Source organism: Neolamprologus multifasciatus, chromosome 7 (genome assembly GCF_963576455.1).
Source record: "Neolamprologus multifasciatus chromosome 7, fNeoMul1.2, whole genome shotgun sequence".
NCBI lineage: Eukaryota > Metazoa > Chordata > Actinopteri > Cichliformes > Cichlidae > Neolamprologus > Neolamprologus multifasciatus.
In genome coordinates this window covers 3,953,715-3,974,728 of record NC_140445.1, presented here as the reverse complement: position 1 = coordinate 3,974,728, position 21,014 = coordinate 3,953,715, and the positions used below count along the sequence as shown (strand labels likewise).

General features: G+C 40.0%; 2 protein-coding genes across 4 annotated transcripts; one reads left to right on the top strand and one right to left on the bottom strand.

Annotated features, from left to right (window-relative positions):
• Positions 1-515: 515 nt before the first annotated feature.
• LOC146513512 (uncharacterized) lies at positions 516-8,287 on the bottom strand. Of its 2 annotated transcripts, XM_085166835.1 has the most exons (4): positions 7,878-8,287; positions 7,300-7,417; positions 4,165-4,799; positions 516-1,175 (listed from the first exon to the last, which is right to left on the bottom strand). In XM_085166835.1, exons 3-4 carry the CDS (start codon positions 4,726-4,728, stop codon positions 588-590), a joined length of 1,152 nt encoding a protein of 383 aa, XP_085022961.1. In that variant the 5' UTR covers positions 4,729-4,799; positions 7,300-7,417; positions 7,878-8,287; the 3' UTR covers positions 516-587. The 2 variants fall into 2 exon arrangements, with proteins under 2 accessions (XP_085022961.1, XP_085022960.1); XM_085166834.1 differs by lacking the exon at positions 7,300-7,417 and having other exon boundaries at positions 7,878-8,284.
• A 5,556-nt stretch (positions 8,288-13,843) lies between these two features.
• LOC146513511 (uncharacterized) lies at positions 13,844-19,152 on the top strand. 2 transcript variants are annotated; one of them, XM_085166814.1, is made up of 5 exons: positions 13,844-13,895; positions 16,094-16,214; positions 16,446-16,522; positions 16,872-18,744; positions 18,851-19,152. In XM_085166814.1, the coding sequence occupies exons 2-4, from the start codon at positions 16,180-16,182 to the stop codon at positions 18,332-18,334; spliced, it is 1,575 nt and encodes a 524-aa protein (XP_085022940.1). In that variant the 5' UTR covers positions 13,844-13,895; positions 16,094-16,179; the 3' UTR covers positions 18,335-18,744; positions 18,851-19,152. The 2 variants fall into 2 exon arrangements, with proteins under 2 accessions (XP_085022940.1, XP_085022941.1); XM_085166815.1 differs by lacking the exon at positions 13,844-13,895 and adding an exon at positions 15,663-15,970.
• The last annotated feature ends 1,862 nt before the right edge of the window (positions 19,153-21,014 follow it).

Genomic DNA, 21,014 nt, shown 5'->3' with positions numbered 1-21,014 from the left:
TAATAATTTCAGAATGAAGCAGTCATATTTTAAGACAATATTTTCTTACCTTCATTTCTTTGAATTTAGTGCTGACAGCTTTTCCCCCCCCCCATATTGATTTCTATTTCTTAAGAATAAAATTTATAAATAAATCTAAAACATTTTGCCTTTATTCTCTAATCGTCACCAGTACACGCTGTCTTCTGGTATTGGGCCTCAGTGCACACATCTCATGGTGTAGTTGTAGCTACAATGTATGCATCTCCGCTTGTGGGCGTTACAAATGTTTCCAGCAGATCTTCAATCACAGAATTAACATTAAGCTTTGAGAAAACTGGACAAAATTAAGAAAACTGTGTTGCGGGTGATTGCCTTGTCAGGATTTGGACGTTTCCAACTGGAACAGCAGAGTTGGAAACGACTTTTCTATCAAATCTCAGCTTTTATCTACTTCTGTCAGCAACGAGTTTGTTCTTCTCAAAGTCTTCAGTTCTTTTAAACAATAATAATAATAAAAATGCGACGTAAAAGCAATATTTAGCTCCTTTATAGATTTCACCATGAAATGATAAATGTAAGAACTTCATTTAATGTCATGCGTTTGACTACCACAGCCAGCTGTCTAGATGCTGAACACAGTAGCAGGACTGTTCCAGGATAGCAGTCAGCTCTCCGTAACTCTTCTCTCTCCATGTAGGGAGGAGCCTCTCGTTGTTTAGAGCCTGAAGCTTCGGCGTCCCCTCCCGGAGGACGTGGTACAGGCAGGGCCAGCGGCTCTGGATGCGCGTCCTGGTCCTGCGATCAAGCGTGACACGCAGGACAATCTTCTTGGCTCGAAGTTCACGCAGGGCTGGCAGCTTAAGGCAGGAGAAGACCAAGCCTCGGCTCGGAGACACGTCCAAAAACTCCAGAGACTGAGACTCCAGGGTGTAGGAGATGCCGAGGTTCCTCAGCGGCACCAAGATGTTTAATGTCAGAGACTTGAGGTTAGGCAGGGATTTGATGAGCATCTGCAGCGTTGAGGGAGTCACGCATTTAAAGACCCAGAAGTATTTGAGCTCGAGGACTCGGAGCTGCTGGAACTGCGTGAGCAACGACACGGACAAATCCGACCAGTCAAAATGTAGGCGCATCTTGGAGATGCGTGGGCAGTTCTGGGTCAGCTTGCTCAGCAGCTCCTGGAAGCGAGTCACCTGACAAATCAAAGACAAGAGAAAAGAAAACAAGTGACACATTAGCGTTGCCGGTCATGGATGCTTGCATTCATATTTGCCTCACTTGCAGGTGGAACTTGAACCAGTTATGCAAATGAGTTAGCCGGTGCTGTCCAGGCTTCTCAGAAAACTCCTCTACTCCTTCTGTTCCTCTTACGATAGGGTTTAAATCTACCTCTCCCTATGGATTCATACTCACTCACTATGAAACACATGTAAAAGTGGACCGGTACTCCAAATGTAAAACATATCTTCGTCTCAGTGTTGCACCATGTGGGACAGCAGATGCTATATTTGAGCTTCAGACTTTAAAAGGGTTCAAAACCATCTGAATACTGATGTTATCACACCCTTTATAAAAAATTCAAGCATAAATTCAAACTGAGTAAAAATCTTTAAGAAAATAAAACATCTACAGTTACACGGACCACACGATACACAACATAAGAATGCATTAATCCTATAACAGCGGTTAAAGGTGCTGGGTGTTAATCTGAGCTGCAAGAAGGAATGTGGGGGGATTACACTGTTTGTAGTTTAATCCCGGACACGTTACTGTGGAGGAATGTTTCTGTTACCTGGATTATTCATCCGCTTGTTGTGAAATGCATCCAAACTTGCTGCTGTTTTAGGTCATTTTGAATCAACACATTGGTTGGATTCCTTCATCAGCTAACAGAGCTCATCCAAACGGCTGTAGCCATCACAAACAATTATGGACAAATAACCTACGTGCTTCTGACTCTCTGTTTTATTGCCTGCTACTTTTCGCTATATGTAGATAATAAAGAAACCCTCCAAACCCTCAATAAGACTATGATGCGCTACGATCATGAGGACCCAGGTACAGGGAACTAGGGCTGCCACAAACGATTATTTTGATAGTCGACTAGTCACCGATTATTTTTACGATTAGTCGACTAATCAGATCATCATCCATTGGACATAAAACGTACAGCTTATTGCACCAGCAGCATCTGCTCTTATATAACTATCATTAGCTCACAGCTTGAAGTGTGTAAGGTATGTGCTAACTAAAAATAAAGACAAGATGATAGTTTTTTAAATTTTAATGAAATTTGCAGATTGTTTCAGTGGAGTTTAATAAACTCAGCCGTCTGCTCCTTGCTATCTAAAATATAACAGGACACCGGAGTAAATTCTCGAGCATCTCACACTTCTGATAATCAGCTGTCTGCCTGACGTTTATTCAGCTGTGTAAAAACTACAACTTTAATCTCAGCCAAACCGATTTACTCAGGAACAAATAAAACACTAAAAAAGCCAAACAATATCATTTTAAAGTTATCTAAGTGACTTATATATGTTTAACCTGAGTAGCGAAAGACTGCGGTGGGTTTGAAAACGATTTGCCGGGAGTCCGGTGTTCTCACGGCTCTAGTGAGCCTAGCCCCCGGCTAACTATCGAGCTAGTGGGTAACAGACTTCTCCGAAAACGTCAGAGCGCTTTTGAAAATATGTGGTGTCTTGATAAACTGAGCAGATATTTGAGGTTTACACAGCTACATTCTCGCCTGAAAATATGTTAACTGTTTATTTTGTACCCCAGAAAGAATAATAAGAGTAATATTAAAACTAACTAGCTGCCGCCATTGTTGGAAACTGAGCTGGGCTGCGCTATGAATTCTGGGACACAGCTTCTTCTTCTTCGGGTTTTAACGGCAGCTGGCATCCTTGTACATGCAGTGCTGCCATCTTCTGTTTCAGTCCGTTATTACACTCTTAAATCCTACTACTTATTCCTGCGGCTTTTGGGATCTTACAAAGCTTCAAACGACGCGTCGACTATTAAATCAGTCGTCGACGATTTTAATAGTCGACTAATCGTGGCAGCCCTACAGGGAACCACCTCTTTTCTACCTTCTAGTATAAATCTAATGAACGACTGTGGTGACATGAGGTGTGTAGCTTGTACGCTGTGATGCTCTGACTCTTGATGAAATCACAGCTGTTGTTAATGCATGTAACTGTGAATATGATGTCTTTTTTGTTCACCTGACAGTTGCCACAAATACAATTTCCAAAAAGACAATAAACACTAACTAAAACACCCTCTGCATCACTTACTGGACTGGCTCCTTATTGCATCACATTTAGATTTAAAATGTAATTTGTCTCCTTTTTTCCATCTTTATGGTTTTGTATTTATTTTGCCGAGTTAGGATGTTTTCCATATTTTAACGATAAAAACTGAACAAACTTTAAAAAGGCACAAAGATAATGGCCTCGCTTGGGGAAAAATTGACTAAAATTAATACTGGGTAAATGGGCGTCGACACAGGAACTACCTTATCACATATCAATCAGCAGTATCCTGTGCTCTAATTGGTAGTCGCCTTGAAGTTGATCCTTGTTGAAGTTATTTCATCCACTGAGGCCTGAAATCGCCGAATATCACTAACTTTCTACGTCAAAGAACACTGCAAACTTCTTTCAGTAGAAACCGCAAAATAGGCAAAGCTGTTTGGGGACCCATTAGAGCCACGTGAAAAGATTTGACTTATGCAGAGTTAAACAGAAATATTTATCCGACATAGACCATGTAGTTATTTGTTTAAGTCAGATGGGATTCTGTGGATTTTTAGGTGGGATGTGCACTGACATGTAGAATAGGAGGAGCTGTTTTGGGGTATTTACTTGTTTCCTGTTTCAGGATGGCCTCTGTTAAAATTTGATTGCTAAAAATCAGGACTTCATGCTCTCCTGTACGTCATATAATCGTGGGTTTGTGCTCAGACCTCCAGAGAGCAACAATATGCCTGATTCTTTTTTCTCTTGTTCTCTTTTATTCTACAGCACAAAAAAGCACAAAATAAAGAAAAAACGACTACTCATACCTGATATAATGTTTTGCTTTCTAGCTTGATATAAAGCAAACTTATTTCTTTCTACCTGAACTGTGTAAGGTGGCAGTTCTTAGAAAATAAAACCAGTAGAAACAAATTACCTTGTCTATTTTGGTAATGTTATCCTGGTGTGAACTGGGGCTGGAGTGGACTCTGAGGTCGAGCGGCTCTAGAAGAGTAAAAGTCCAGTTAAGGTCGAGGTGGCTGAGGTCTCTGCAGTGGACATTGTCCAGTAGGTGGCTCAGCAGCTCGCCCCACTTGTTGCAGCGATCCCCCAGGTCGAAGCTGGCCCTCAGCGTGAGCAGGCTGGCCCGGCGGGAGATGAGGTGGTAGGTGTAGTGCTGGACCCAGGATTTCCACCTCTCGAACTCCCGGTTGGAAACGAGCAACCCCTCCTGACCGAGGTGGAAGCCAACGCGACGGGAGTAGTCGGCCACCCGCCACAGCTTCCACGAGCGGACGAGGCAGCTCCAGCTCGCGCAAACCAGGGCGCAGCTACACTTATCCACCTCGTTCAGAAAGGACAGGACGTGCAGCTGGCACTCCACCGGCAGCAAGTTGAAGGGGAAGTAGTCGTCCGCTGCTTTCCGCCGGCTGCTTACCGGGACGAGGGTTCTTTTTCGTGGGGACATGATGAACGGGGAAGAAATAATATTCGTGGTCATTGGTGGGGGTCAGAATCTCCACCAGTTGCTTTTGGAGTCAGACTTTGCCATGAACATTGTTGCATCAGTGCCTTCAACATAAAAACATGAAGCAGAAACAAATAAGATTTTTTTCCAAGTTGCTGATGATAACATGTGGAATAAAATAATCTCTGCAGTTGTTCAGGAGCCAGTGTGTGTGATTTTTATACTAAACTATGTGTCTTGTACGCATCATTTATCCTCATCATCAAAGCCAATATTCATGTTTATATTCTCAGTGTTAGTAAGAGTTTTTACATTTAACATCATGGAAACGTCCTCAGCTACAGTCTTTGCCAGTCTGGTAAAACTTCACAACGCGGCCGGCCTGATGATGGTTTGTGGAGCTGTTTACTGAACCTTAGTATTCGTGAAAGACTGTGGCTTACCTGCCTTCACCAAGTACGTGAATACCTTCGCTAATTTTCCCAAATCTCACCCATAAATCTGCCGTGGGTTCCCTTGGACAGAACAGACTCTAAAGCCTTCTCAGTGTTACAGAATCTTATGGACAACCTAGATTAAGACCTTAAGCACCTTCTCTTCGTTTTCTCTGGTCAATGCCCACAATTTTTTTTAATGTAACTGAAAACAGTTTTATGACACTGGAGTCCATGAGCATGAAACAAGCTGCTCAAGGCCTCAGTCACCGATAAGTGACCCAGCTGGCAACCACCAAATGGTAAAGGAAAAAAGTAGCCAGTCGATGTCACTAAGATTCAAACTCGTCTGACGTGTTTACTAGATACACACATGGTATCAACTTGAAAGTCCTTCATTGCCATTTTCTCGAGTTGTCGCGTTCACAATCTTGGGTGTCCCTGTCGCCCATCAGCCTTTTACAGCTGAGGGGTAAAAAGTGTCTGAGTGAGTGGTTACAGGAGGCTGATGGCAGCTGCAAATTTCACTGCAGCTTGGAGAGTAAATGGTGAGTTCTTGCAGACAAGTCAATGTCTCCCATGCAAGCTACAAGTGACTGCAGTCACCAATCACAGGGAGGCACAGCTGGACTGGCCATTGGGCATTTGCCGGGTGGGCCAATGTTTTGTTTTTTTGTAACAGTATAAACAATGAAAGATGGTGGATTGGCCAGTGTTTCATGATCGACTCTGGGCTGGAGTGGTTACAGCCGAGGTCAGATACACCCTCCCCCTTGCTCTGAAAGCAGTCTTATCACAGACAAACAGAAGAAGATGGTATTGAGGTGGAAAGGAACGCGATTTGTCTCGTACTTCAGCTAGAATGAAAAAGAAAAAGACACAAATCTGGATTTATTTTATTTATCTCTTTACGCTGCAGCTGCCTCTTCTTCTCTCATCCCCCCCCCCCTCTCCTATTGCTACTTCAATCATGAAACTGATCAATAATCAGCTGATCGGCTTTTCTCTTGTGTTTGTTTATCGCCCACTTTGTGCCAGAAAGAGGAAACCAGCAGATGTCGCACTAAACAACAGCAGCACGTTTAAGTTTAATAAGCTGTTGTTAGATTTTATTTAATATTAATTTCTAGTATCAGCTGATGTTTGCTGGAGCCACAGCTGTAAAAGCTGCTGGTCATGATGTCGGTTTGGATATGTGGTGAGAGGGAAACATGAAGATGAAACCAGGAGATGTCCTTACTGAATCATCAGAGCTGAACAGGTGATGGAGAAACAGGTTTACCTTTTAGGTGACATAAATGAGTTGAAGTTATGAACTGTTTCTGAGAGACAAATAACACCAGGATCCTTTTCTAAGTAGCTGACAGCTGATAACTGTGCAGGGGCGGGTCTAGCAAAGTTTTGCCAGGGGGCCAGGTAGGGCATTAACAGGGAGAGGGGGGCACAAGGAAATACTTTTCTTTCTTATTCTCATTTAAAGTGTCTAGCTTTTAATAAATAATTAATTCTGAATCTTAGAACCAAAGTGGTCATCTGATCATCATATATACCAACAAGAGTGTGTACATTATTGTCACAACAGCATTTGTTTTCATTCAAAGGCTTTATGGCTTTTCCTATAATACCTTGTGGACTGGTCTCTAGTCAAAATGCCCGGGCCGATTTTTTTGTCCCAGTCGAGGCCTGCAGGGAGGGTTTGGTGCACAGCTGCCAACTGGTCAGGCAATTCACATCATTACTCTGTTTCTAAGCCTGCGTGACTGAGGCCTAATCAGTTTGTAACATACAAATGAAGCACTCAAAATAAGTAGCAACTTCTACACTACAAATATATACAAGTATTTTTAAAGAAATACCAGGCTCATTCTTAGAGATATTGCTTTTTGTCCAACTAAAATTGGCCAGTGGGTCATTTCAAGTTGACTTCTGAGAAATATAAACCATTAACTGTGCCTGTGTGATGATAACGTATAAAGTATAGAAATGTAAAACCAGGAGGAAACACCTTAAACAACAACAACATATAATAGGAACATAAAGTCAACCCATTCTGTAAGTGGAAAAGAGCACTGCCAAAATATCATTTTATCTATCATATGCATCATGCTCTTTCAGTAGTGTATTGTCACATTAAATACAAAGTTTCAAATACTGACGTCAGTGTACCTACAACTAATTCCTGTGAGCCAAAGGTCAGAGGTCAGCTCTGTTCAGGATATCCGTGTGCCACACCCACCGGCCGTTCAAGCCTCCACTTTGCTTGGTGCAGCCAATCATAAGAAAGGTGCCTTAAGCGAAAAGGAGTCCACAAATTAAATTAAAAAAAATAAAAATAAATAAAGAGCAGAAAGACATGCGCAGAACATGTTCCCATTAATTCGTCTTTTTGCTTTAAAGTGCAACTTTATTGCTTTTCCTGTGAAATCCTGTCAAGTAAATGTATTTAAAAACGACACAGGTTGATCAAGGTGCTGCACATAGAGCAACAACCAGGTTTTTGTAACGCTACTACGTCCACATTTAATAACTTCAGATAACGTGCAGGAGTGAAGTTACAGGATAGATCATGTGACAGCGTAACCTGAGCACAGGTGCGCTGAATGTTCCGTTATTCGCCCACCATCACTCATACTTCGCTTCCAGCTTCTCTCAAATGCAACAGGCCAACATTTAGACTATTTCACAGTCTGCGCACTAACACCGCATTGGACATTATGCGCTTGTTTTTTGCGCGTTGCGAGTGGTTACCTTTATGGCGAGCAGACAGCCTCCTTTCCGTCCTCGGTCGTAAAGCTAATCAGCTAGAAGCCAGCAAAAAGCAGACAAAGGAAGTTAAAATTAAACCCAACTGCAGAACATAACTGAGCGTTTTCTAGAAACCATTTCATAGCCAGACGTATTAGCAGCTCTAAAACTTCTGCGGCTAAATCAGAGTGACGGGAAACTGCCGAGAACAGCGCTGAGCAACCAGGCCGGCTAGTTAGCTAGCAAACAGCTGAGTTCTGTTGTTGTTTTGTTGTTGTGGATCGTCGACGGTGTCGTCATCAGCATGCGTTCGGCTGCACGTTTTGATTCTCAACGCTGCACGGCTGGGCGGGGCTTAATGGAAAAAAGAGAAAAGAAAGAGAACTAGCTTTAAAATATCGTATCTCCTGAATCATGAAACGTAAACAAAACAGTTACGAAGATATTTTATGAAGCATTTGAGGATCGGAGGCATTGGCTTCAGAGAAAAAACGATAACAAGCGCCCCCCGGTGGCTGGAAGTAATAAAATAAAGTACTGACAGGAGCATGTGCAGTGTGTGTGTGTGTGTGTGTGTGTGTGTGTGTTCCTGTCTAGCTATCTTTGTGAGGACCGAAATCTGCATTCTACTATACTTGTGAGAACCAACAGTCACTGGTCCTCACAAATTTGAAGGCATTTAAAGGCAATTTTGAGGATCAAAATGTGGTTTTAGTGTCAGGGTTACAATTAGGTTATTGTTAGGTTTAGAGTAAGGGTTAGGGTTAGGCATTCATTTTTAATGGTTAGGGTAAGGGGCTAGGGAAAGCATTATGTCAGTGAAGGTCCTCACTAAGATAGCTGAACGGGGTTGCGTGTGTGTGTGTGTGTGTGTGTGTGTGTGCATGTTTAGACATCTTTGTGAGGACAGAAAAATTGTCACTCAACTATGCTTGTGGGGACTAACAGTCACTTATGGGGACAAAATTGTTTATTCATATTCAAGTATTTTTATTCATCTTTAGGCATGAGAAAAATATTTATGCAAGATTTTGCATTTTTCATTCAAAATATAGGGTTATATAGGATTTCCAGGTGGGGCAGAAGCAGTGCTGATTCCTCTTTCTCTGAAACATCCCCAATAGTGGAGTTGTCACCTGGTTTGACATCAGCCTGTAATTCAGTGCTTCACACTGACACAGTTCATCTCACCTTCCATTGTTCCTGAGGAGAACCACTGAGGAGTCCACAGTGTGAATGTCATACTAATGATTATTATTAATAATTATTATTATTATAATGATGCTGATGAATTACTTAGATTTGTAAGAAACCCAAAGGCACTTTAAACATGAGTAAAAAAAACAAAACAAAACGAGATGCCTGTGACAGACAAGGGGACTGTCTTTTGGACTCCTCCACACTTATTTGTACCTTAGCTGCCTCCTGATTATTTTTGAAAGTCTACAGCTGTCTTCTTGCTGCTCCTGAAGCTAGAAAACAGGATGGGAGTGGGATGAATTTACTACTTTTGTAGTTTTCAGTTTTTTTGATACCTTTCTATTCATCGATTTCATTGTTATTCTCAAGTTTTTCCTGCACGCCTATGTTCTTCATGTCTAATGTGTTTCTGTCATATGTTTTATGTTTAGTCAGTTTAGCCATTGTGTTTAGTTTGGCCTGTCAAGTGCATTCATTTTAGTCTCAGCGTTCGTTTTTCTGTTTTCTCTTTTGTTTTTTTGTTTTTTTAAATAATCTCTTGTCCTAGTTGTGTTACATTTGATCTTGTTTTGCCAGCTATTACCTTGTGTGTATTTAAGTCCTCAGTTTTCTTAACTCTTTTCTGTGATGTACTGTTTGTCTGCCCTTGTGTTTTGCTGTTGGATTCATTACAGAGCTGTTTTCACTATCGCTGTGGATTTGTTGCTGCCATGTAAATAAAGGCCAATCTTCCATTGGTCAGGTTGGCCTCCAAGTCTGGATCTTTGGACTAAATCTACAGTTTGGTGCATCCTGGGAAAGAAAGAAAGCACTGGTGAACTCAGCAATGCAAAAAAAGACTTGGAGGTCCACGGCTCATCCACTGTTGGCGGATGATCAAAGAATCATTTCCACGGTGACAAGAAACCCCTTCACAACAGCCAACCGAGTAAACGAGACTGTCCAGGAGGTAGGTGTATGGATATATTTAAGTTTACCACAAAGGGAAGATTGCATGGAAGTAAATACAGAAGACTCACCACAAGGTGCAAGTCAGCACAGTTCATTTGACAGATGAAACCAATCTGTCTACCACACTGATGGGAAGAAAAAAGTATGGCGAAAACATGGAGCAGCTCATGATTCAAAGCCTACCTTGGGTGAGCATGGATACCAGTGGCACTGGGACACTACTGTTTATTGACAGAAGCACCCGAATGAATTCTGAGGTGTTAACAGACATACTGTCTGCTCACATCCAGCTAAATGCAGTCAAATTGATGGGGTGGTGTTTTGTAATACAGATGAATGACCCAAAACATATAGCCAAAACAACTGAGGAGTTTATTAAAGCAAAGAAGTGGAATTACAAAGGAGGAAACCCAGGTGATGTCCAAGAGTTCAAGACTTCAGGCTGTCATTTACAGCAAAGTGTTTTCAAACAAATATTAGAAATGAACATTTTATTTTGAGTAATACAATTTGTCCAAATGCTTTATTCACATTTTTGTGTAATCGTTTTGTTCAGGCCCCTCAATTAAAGCTCAGAGTCTGCACTTCAACTCCATCTAAGCTGTTTCGTTTAAAATAACTCGTAACCAAAATTAGAAAAATTGCCTCTGTCCAAATATTTATGGACCTAACTGTAGCTGCTCTGCTCTGTATTGGCACGTGGCTTGAAAAATGAATTCTGTGGTGGTAGCCACCGCTGCCCAAGTAAAGAAATAAAATAAAGAAATATTTCCACAAATATTCCACATTTAAATACTGTGTGAACTGAAGGGACAAAAGGTTTTGGAAGGTTTACATCCTGTCACATCTGGCATAAATTAGCAGCATTTCATAAGAAGAAACCAACAGTCAAACATGGTGGTTATTCTAAAGTCAGCACAAAGTCAAACATTAAAATGCAGCAGGTATCTGTAAAATCAGGCTTTTCTATGCTGTTGTGTTGCCATACGTCAAAGGGCAGCCGGTCATGTGGCTGTAATTAACTCTTTCACCACAAGGTGTCACTGCCAAGATTCCAACAGTGGTGGCAGTGTGATGGTCTGGGCTGCTTCAGGATCTGGACAACTTGCTGTAACTGCTCATTCGGGTTATGCAGCAGGACAATGATCACAATCCACCTCTGAATAGCTCAGCTGGTGGTGGTCAGAGGGCCCGGTGGCGCCAGTGTCCGGCAGCCTCGCCTCTGTCAGTGCGCCCCAGGGCAGCTGTGGCTACAATGTAGCTTGGCATCACCAGTGTGTGAATGGGTGGATGACTGAATGTGTAAAGCGCTTTGGGGTCCATGGGGATAAAATAAAGCGCTATATAAATACAGACCATTTACCATCAATATTATATTTGTTTGATCTGAAACACGTAAAGTGTGAAAAATATTTTTAAAAACCATCAGAAATCAGGATGGGGTCAAATACATTTTCATGACACTGTAAGAGTGGAGGAAGGGGCACGCAGGTGAACAACATCTTATACAAACACTGCAATCTGAAAAAGTCTGTAAGGTGGTGTACAGGGTGAGTGTAGCTAGGCAACATTCTTTAAACACAACCTGTTTTAAGTTTATGAACTATTGCAGTGATGCTGATTCTTTCCCTTGAATCCAGGATGTGTAAAACTTTTACCTAACAACTCAAAGCAGTGACAGCACACGCATTCATTTTCCTCGGGTGATGCAGGAATGTCAGAGAAACAAAACTGAAAGTGTGTGTTGTGCATTATTGTTCCTGCTTCAGGTGCTGATGCTTATAACGGGTGTTATATTCTGGTCTCATTCACAACAGACTCCAGAATATCTATTTCCTACCCAACGGGGTAGTGAGTTTCATTAACAAGTCATGCGACTCAGATTGGTCCTCTGCCATGTACAACAGCAACATACAGCCTAACAATCCTTACTTGTGTGTCACTCTAAAACGTCCGTGCAGCAACACAATCCATTGTGGAACAAACCATCTTGCAAACAATAATTCACATTATTACAACGGGCTAATCAGGTCTGTATTTTTTTAACAGAAATTAAACTCCTGCCTGACTGTGATTAGAAGAAGTGAGCAAATAACATGTCTTACTATACTTGTACAATTTTAATATAATTTGTGTTCAAAATAGTTGATTAATTTTTTTCTGATTCTTTTGAAATAGTTCTCAGAGTGTTAGCACAAGGTTTAAAGATGTAAATCACATTTCTGGGGAAGTCTATACAGCTAGACTCATATTAAAATATCACTCTAAGAACAGAAACCTAATAAAACTTATTAGTGAAGCAGTGGAAGTAGTTCGTGAGGATGACCCCAGCCTCAGCACCAAACAAGTGTGTTTGTTCTTTGAACAATGTCTTAATTCCACATGTTTTACATACAAGGGTCAGTACAGGGAGAAACATGGATGTCCATGGGTTCCCTAGTTTCACCCATTGTGCTCAATTTGTACATGGAAGAAGTGGAAAAGAGGGCTTTGTTATTTTACCCTGGAAGTCATTGACACCTGGGTGAAAATCAAGTCTCAGGACGTACCACAATTCCCTGATTCCATCAACTCGGTGCACCAACACATCAAATTCACCAGGAAATGAAAAGTGGCAGGTTAGGCTTCTTAGACTGTGAGATTTTCATCAATAATGGGGGACATTTAAAAGTTGATGTGTACCATAAACCATCACAAATGGATCAGCGAATGCCGTCCCCACAGATACAGCGGCCAGAGAAACAGACGAACATCACATCAAGAAGGCCCTGATGTGATTATCCCAGCTGGACATGTGTACCTCATTATTTTATATTTTACAATTATCTCATAATTTTTTTTTATCACATTTATGTTTTATCTTTTATATTACAAAGATATGTTTTGTAGAATAGAATGTTGAGAGTAGACTAGTAATTGTCTACTCTTTAGAATAGACACTCTTTAATGACATTAAATTGCTTTTATTATTCTAAGAATAATAAAACATTATGCATTTAGAAATCCTGCTTTCATTTTTCCTTCCTGTGCTTACATCTAAAATGTGTGTATTTCATTACAGATGACTTTTGCTACAGTGACTAAATGTTACTTCTGTTAACTTGTTACGTCAGTCATTCTTAGGTCTGGTTTTGCACACTATTGCAACATGACTGTTTCCCTGATGCTGAACATCATAAGTAATTGCTGTTGCAGTCTTCCTAAGTGTCAGGAAGCGCTGTGTGGCAGGCAGGAGGCGATGTAACACTTTCCAGTTAACTGATAAACACTTAAGCACACCCACAGTGACTTCAGAGAAACAAAACTGAGAGTGTGTGAGTGTTGTACATGTTTGCTACCTGGTTCAGATAACACTAACAGTAATCAAGATTACTTTATTTCATATATGAAACACATAAGTAATAAGTAATAATATTACTAAATAAATAAATAAGTAATAATAATAATAATTAGTAAGTAATATAAGTAAACAGTTTATTAACCACTGTAGTGATACTACAATAAGTCCATTAACGACACATTGCTCCTGTACCTCCCTAAAATAGACATTATAAAGGTTGACTTTGTTACATAGATTTAATATATGATATAATAAATATTATATAATAAAATATAGACTTTATTATTAACACTTTTCAATTAAATGACGAAACATTTTAGTGCTATTTTAGAGTAATGAAAACTGAAAGTGGGTGTGATGTGGATTATCGTTCCCTGGTTCAGGTACCATTTACGGTAATTTGTGTTCAGTATAAATGTAATATGATCAGGTAGGAAAGGGGAGGAGTTAGAGTGGTCACATGCTCAGGTATGGTTATAAAATCGTGTCAGACCTCCTTTACCACTGCTCAGCTCTGCTGCCTCGTATAGGTAAGTTTCTTTGTTCTTTGTATGTTGTTGTTTTTTTACACATATTAGGGTTAATAATAAAAATCTGAGTTTCTGTGGCAGCTTAGACAGTGAGGTGAACAATGTAACAAACTCTATGGATCAAAAAAGCATGTTTCAGCTTTCAACTCTACTATTAGAACACAACAAACCCTAATGATTTGGTATCAGCTTATTTGGCTCAGATAGCTTCTTGAAGTAAACCTGTTCAGTACCGTAGAGCAGTTATCTTATCTGTCTACACACAGATATAGATCTCTCTGTCCCTATATGTATTAGTGATGTGCGGATCGATCCTGAAATATCGATTCCTCCGATACCAGTCATTTATGTTCTAGAATCAATTCTCACATTAAAATATTATAGTAAATAGATATTATATGTCACCGTTATTGTTAGCCGGCCCGGAAACAGCGGGGGTGTCCAAATTCAGAGGCTGCTTCCACCTGAGGAAAGGTTAGGCTAGCGCTAAAATGCCATGTTCTCAGTCGTTATTCTGAGCAAACAAGAAAGAGTCATGGTGATACTGGCACAATAGGTCTTTATTGTTTTAACTACTATTCGACAGTCTTATAACAAATATGAACAACGAGAGTAGACATACTAAACCTGTAGGCATTAATTATTCCATCCTGATGCGTGTAGTCATTCTTGACTGCGCTACACACTGAAAGCAACCTTCTGATAAGCGTCATAATTCGGTTACAAGAAACGTTAAAGTTCCATAAATGCATACATTTGCCTAATAACAAAGGCATAAATGTGTTTGTTTGTCGTCGTCCCCCCCCCCCCGTTATATCAGTTGCACAGAAGTAGCTGGCAACGCGCGTAATCCGGGCGCTGCAGCTTTAAGCAGCTTCGCGCGCTCCAGCGGACGGCAATCACTTTCTGGCAGACAATCAGTTTTTGGCACAACACCTGCCTTCGCGGTCTAAAGAAAGCCGGGTAGTACGTCATGAGCTCCCTCGGTGGAGTGAAACTGCCGTCTGCTCCTTGCTATGTAAAATATAACAGGGCGCTGGCGTAAACTCTCGACCGTCTCACACTTTCTTTAATTAGTTTTCTGTTTGATGTTTATTCAGCTGTGTGAAAACCCCGGAAGAACCCACCCGATGGATTAATAAAGTTACGTTTAATTTAATCTAATCTAATAACTTTAATCTCAGCCAAACCGATTTACTCACGAACAAATAAAACACTGAAAAAGCCAAACAATAACATTTTTAAGTTATCAAAGTGACTTATATATCATGTTTAACCCGAGTAGCGAAAGACCGCGTCGATCGGCTCAGATATTTGAAGTTTACACAGCTACATTCACACCTGAAAATGTGTTAAAAGGGTTTTTTTGCGACCCAGAAAGAGAAATAAGAGTAATATTAAAACTAAGTAGCTGCTGCCATTGTTGGAAACTGGAATTGGCTGGGCTGCGCTATGAATTCTGCGATATGGTTTTCAATTTTGTTGTCCAGGTGGAAATTCGGGAGAATGGTGGCTCCGGGATTCCGGGAAATCGGGAGCGTTGGCATGTATGGTTGTGGCAACACCACTAACCTTGTCAAACACCTCAGAGTAAATCATTTCACAGAATATGACGAGCGTATGTTGAGGTGAACTGAAGAGGAGGACAGGGACAGGTGCTGCTAGGGCGAGACAGATGTCTCTCACGGAGTCCTTTAGTGCTGCAGGCAGGCAAGGAGTTCAAATAGCACACAACTTCAGTTTTTTTATTTCTATGTGATGAACTCTGCATTATTAAGTGATAAGAACAAGTAATCTGATGTCCTCTAATCATTATGACGCTATAATTTGAGATGCAATAAATAAAATACGTTTTTGTATAAAGTATCAGTATCGGATCAGTATCATCGATACCACCCTGACTATTACTTGGATCGGAAAGAAAATCAGTGGTATCGCACATCACTAATATGTATACATGCATATGCACACACATTAATCACCTCGGGCAATTTTAAAAGCCTGATAGGACAACACTTTCCTTGCACAAGAAACTGAAACAGTTGGGAGGACAAAAACAAGAAACATCTATAAAAGTAGGTCAGATACCTGCTGCATGTAATTTCACATGGATACAAGAGTATCCATGTGATATGAGAGCTTTCAGTGTATGGTAGCTAACATGCTGTGGTAATACAGGTAATATTTTTTCTGTTTAGGTTGAAAAATCTTAACAACTTTTTGGGAGAATCCAATCAACGCAAACCAACTACCACCGAAGCCACAAATAATCTGAGTGTTTGTCATGGCAAAGAAAAAAACGCCTATCATCCATAAAAAGCAAGTATTTTACATCATCTCAGTCTGGATATTAACTGTAACAGTCTCTAAAAATACTTTTTGGATTCGGTCCTTAAGTATTTGGACATAATACAAATGTTGCTGCTTAGGAATTACTGCCATTTTTATACTTACAGAGTCATTATCCAAATAATTACAGATCTGACTGTATGCACTGTTTTCCCAGGTTAAGATGAACTCATTCTTTCACAATTATTTGTCCTGTTTCAGGTCAGACAAGGTAATGAAATATTTGAAAAAGACTCGAAAGTTGGCCCGTTACAGCTGCACGGCTATTCGTACCAAAGGTGAGTTAATGCATATATAAAACTGGAAAAATGTGATGAATCAATTTTTCTGTTTTTGGGGCGGTTGGGCTGAACGCTAGAGGCGGGTATTTTGGGGCCATTTACTGGCAGCAAATTAAAAGTCATTAAATTAAACACATTTTTTTAAAAAAGCAAAATACCCTCAACACTGGATGTTCCATCTTTGTAGTGTTTTCAATTACCTGCAAATTGATGGATTGTGTTTTTATTTATTGTGAGATGCCAAAAAGAATATCTTATTTGTAATTTGGACCAGCCACGTTTTTTAAATAACACGACTTTAACAGCTGTGAATTGACAAATTACGCCTTTTTCCCTCTTTCTTTAGTGAAAAGAAGAGCACACTGGCTCCAGAAAATAAACTTGAAGTTGAGCTTGAAACACAAAGAATATGAATTAAATAAACCAAAAGAAATCAGGATGTTTAATAGCAAAAAAACAAAGATATTATCGTCCTTTCACAGTAAAAGCCAATTTAACATCAGAAAGATTATCTTCTTTAAAAATCGCTATAATAAACAAACGGCTTCTTTTGTTTCCAAAACTAAAGGCGATCACTCGACCAAAAGAAAAGACTCATTCCCAGATAATTTTATAATTATCAAGAAACCAAAAAGATCTCATGCACACCCAGACTCCATAAATCCTCTTACTTCAAACATTCTCAACATATCCGGTCATCAGATCATTTTTTTACCTAAATTTGAAACCTGTAATGATTATTCAGAGATACTGACAAAACTTCAAATGCCATACTTAAATGGTTTACCAAATTTGTTTGGAAGTTTGGAAGTCGAGCAAAACATTGAACTGTTTAAGAAAAACTGTGATTTGATTCGAGGATTGAAAAAGAAAAAGAAAGAGGACTGTTATCATCAAATCAAAGAAATGCAGAGAGAGGCAGACAAAATTCCAAGTGTCGATGCAAATACATTTTTTCCTTCCCTCAAAGGTTATCTGCAGATGCATGAACGTAAACAATATGCATTGGCCATTTTTTTCATGAAACGCAGTAAGACCGTCTGTGTTTCACCGGAATTTGAGGTAGATTATGAAAATGACACACATGCTGAGCCACTTTTATGTCAAGAGGTTGAAATTATTTTGCAACAGCTTGGAACCTATGTGGAGAGCATTCTGGTTTATACGCTCAATAGTCCTTGCCTGAACTGTATGTCTCTACTCAGTAAAGAGGCGTATTCTTGGCACAGAGAATATGGAATTTCAACAACTGTAGGATTCACACAATTTTGGGGATTGGGTGGTCAAGACTTTTTTCTAAATATTACCTGCTCATATACCAACATGTTGGATCCAAAGAACGTTTTTCATGAGAGTACTGAAAAATGCAAGAGCAATCCCTTCAAACTGAAGTCTTTCAATTTGAAGGAATTGAAAAGTAAAATCTTCCAAAATATCAAGATACTTAGAGAAAAAGAAGAAAAGCACAGCTGCCGTAAGAAAATTGAATCTTGTGTGTCTGAGCTGCAAACACTGGCAAAAAATTCCTTTTGTTCACGTGAAACACATTTACAACGTGGCAAAAACACAATTTATTCTTTCGTATTTCCCCCAATAATCCAAGATGCATGTAGAGTCAGTCTTTTCAGGGACTGGTCAGCAATGGTGAACGACTGTGCCAAATCAAATGTTATAAAACAAATAACCAAGGATTTTAATGTTGCGGTAGTTGAAGTTATTTACCAAAATCTGAAGTCCTCTTGTGGGAACAACAGTCCTTTAAAGCTTTGCCATATTCCTCTGAATCATTTTGATTGGGAGGCATATTGAGCATGAATATAAAAAAAAGAAAAAAAGAAAAAAAGAAAAAAAAAAGAAGAATTTTATTACATAATTTAATAGGTTAGAATAGATTATAAATTAAAATTAACTTCATTCATTCAAAGTGAATGAAAAAGTAAATACTTAAAAAAAATTTTTAAAATTATATATCATAAGATATATAATTTAAGACATATTTATATACGTCCAGAGTAACAGCCGTAGACTGCAGTTTGCCGCCTGTCAGGTAGTCAGTAATCCAGGGGAGCTGAACTCCCTGGTGACTGTAGCGTGCCGAGGGGCTCACGTGGATCTGTGGCTGAATCTGGAGCTGAGACTGGAGGTGTTCAACGATGACTCCTACGAGGCAGCAGAGCTGATGCGCTGATCATTAATGGCCGAGGCCGCTCACACCAAAGGTGGGTTGATGAGTTATAAACTGTAACAATATCTTGTAGCTTGGAACAGAAAAATCTCATCTTTGTTCTCTGTCTTGCTGCCTCCTCCTGTTGGTTTGTGTGTTAGTGAGTGGCAGGATTCTCCAGTCCAGTGAGCACAGCTCCATCAGCTGGTGGAGTTCAGTCAACACACCTGCTCTCAACAACCAGCAGTGTGCTCAAACATCGGTTTCTCCTCCATCCTACACGATGTTTTACACTCCAGAAGCAGTAAATCAGGATTACATCACCTCTCCGTAGAAGGAAACTTTCCAAGTGTCCTTATTTTGGATTCTTGTCTCCTTCTCAGTTCCTTCCTGGTGTGTGTGCTGGACTGGGTCCTCTGGCTCGGTGCCATCCTTTACTTATAATAAAAATCATTGAAACTTGTGTCACTCGTCTGAGTCTGCATTTAAATCCATGTGTTCTGGTTCCCTGTGTCAAAGATGTGAGCCACAACCACAAACCAAACTAAATTTAGTCCATAAAGGTGAACATATCAAAGGAAACAGGTTTTAAAACCATAATAAAACAAAAATCCAAATTCTAGTCAATATAAAACAATTCTGTTTGTAACAGATACAATAAACAATTTATCATTTATTATAATTAGCTTGTTAAAATTTGAAAAAAGTCCAGCACTCCTGCAAATTTCCGTATTTGAGCTCACAATAATAAAAACCTGGTATATAGTTAATTTTCACAACACTACTAAAGGTATAAGCCAAACTCAGCATCAGCGCTGTCAAATCTAATTAGTTCCCAGAACTTAAACTCGTTGATATAAGTTCAAGCACATTCGAGTTATGCAGCAGGGCAATGATTCAAGTTTACCTCGAATTACCTCAAAACAGAAATAAATACATTAATTAAAAAAGCAGACAAACAAAGGCTTTGGAGGGGCCTAGTCAAAGTATATACTAAAATCAGATTGGTGTTGAAATGAGGATCTATTGGGAAGAATTGAAAGTAAGAGTTTAGCAAAGACAAAGTGGGTGTACAGTCTGTTGTTGGTGTAACAACAGAGGAATAAATCAGCTGAGCCTGTTGATCATCAGCACCAGCACCCCCATACACATCTGTTTGGCTCTCTGTTAAAAAATGTCTGATCCTATGAGCAGTACCCGGCAGGCAGAGTTCAGATGGAGCCGATGTGGGTGAAGGGAATAGCCCAGCTCTGATTAACTAGGTGTTCAGAGAGAGTGTTCGCCCAGGGCGCCAAACAGGACTGCCACTGGTCTGGATCATGTACACACACAAAATTCAGACATCAGAAAAAACATTTTCACTATTCAAACTACATTTCTCATTTATGTAAATTGATGGAACTAATTTAAATTCATCTCTGATAGAAAATAAAAAGGTAAATGGCCTGTATTTGTATAGCACTTTGCTTAGTCCCTAAGGACCCCAAAGTGCTTTACACTACATTCAGTCATCCACACATTCACACACTGGTGATGGCAGCTACATTGTAACCACAGCCGCCCTGGGGCGCACTGACAGAGGCGAGGCTGCCGGACACTGGCGCCATCGGCCCCTCTGACCACCACCAGTAGGCAACGGGTGAAGTGTCTTGCCCAAGGACACAACGACCAAGACTGTCCAAGCCAGGGCTCGAACCGGCAACCTTCCGATTACAAGGCAAACGTCCAACTCTTGAGCCACGATCGCCCCAAAAAGGATGATTTTAGATCAGATTAAAATTTCAGTTTTATTTGTCATATGCAAGTTAGCACAGGGTCAACATCGCAATGAAATGTATTTGACGAGCAGAAGACAGTCACTCAGCAGAAAGGTACAGTAGAAGAAAAAAATGGACTCTAAGAACAGAAACTAAACACATATAATTTATTTTTTTGGCTCAAACAGTCACCTTAGGCATTTTATTTCCTAAAGGTAAAGAACGTTTAAAATCCTTTGTTTTGTGCATCAGATTCATAACAGCAGGAAGAAAATGTGAGAACTGTCGTAAGATTAGGATGGACACCTGCTACAAGCAGTTTCACATGCATACCAGAGCAAATGATGTAAAAACAGTGGTGTGGCAGTGATCTGGAGCTGGAGAGCTTTCAGTGTGTGTCCTTGAACTTGTGATAATACTTGCAACATATTGTCTGTTCAGCTTGAAAAACCAGCTCAACATGTTGTGAGAATTCACTGCACACACACCCTAGAAGAGTTTGAAACTTTGAATATTAACTGTGACTGTCTCTAAATAATTCTGTTTTCAAGTATAGTATATGTAGTTA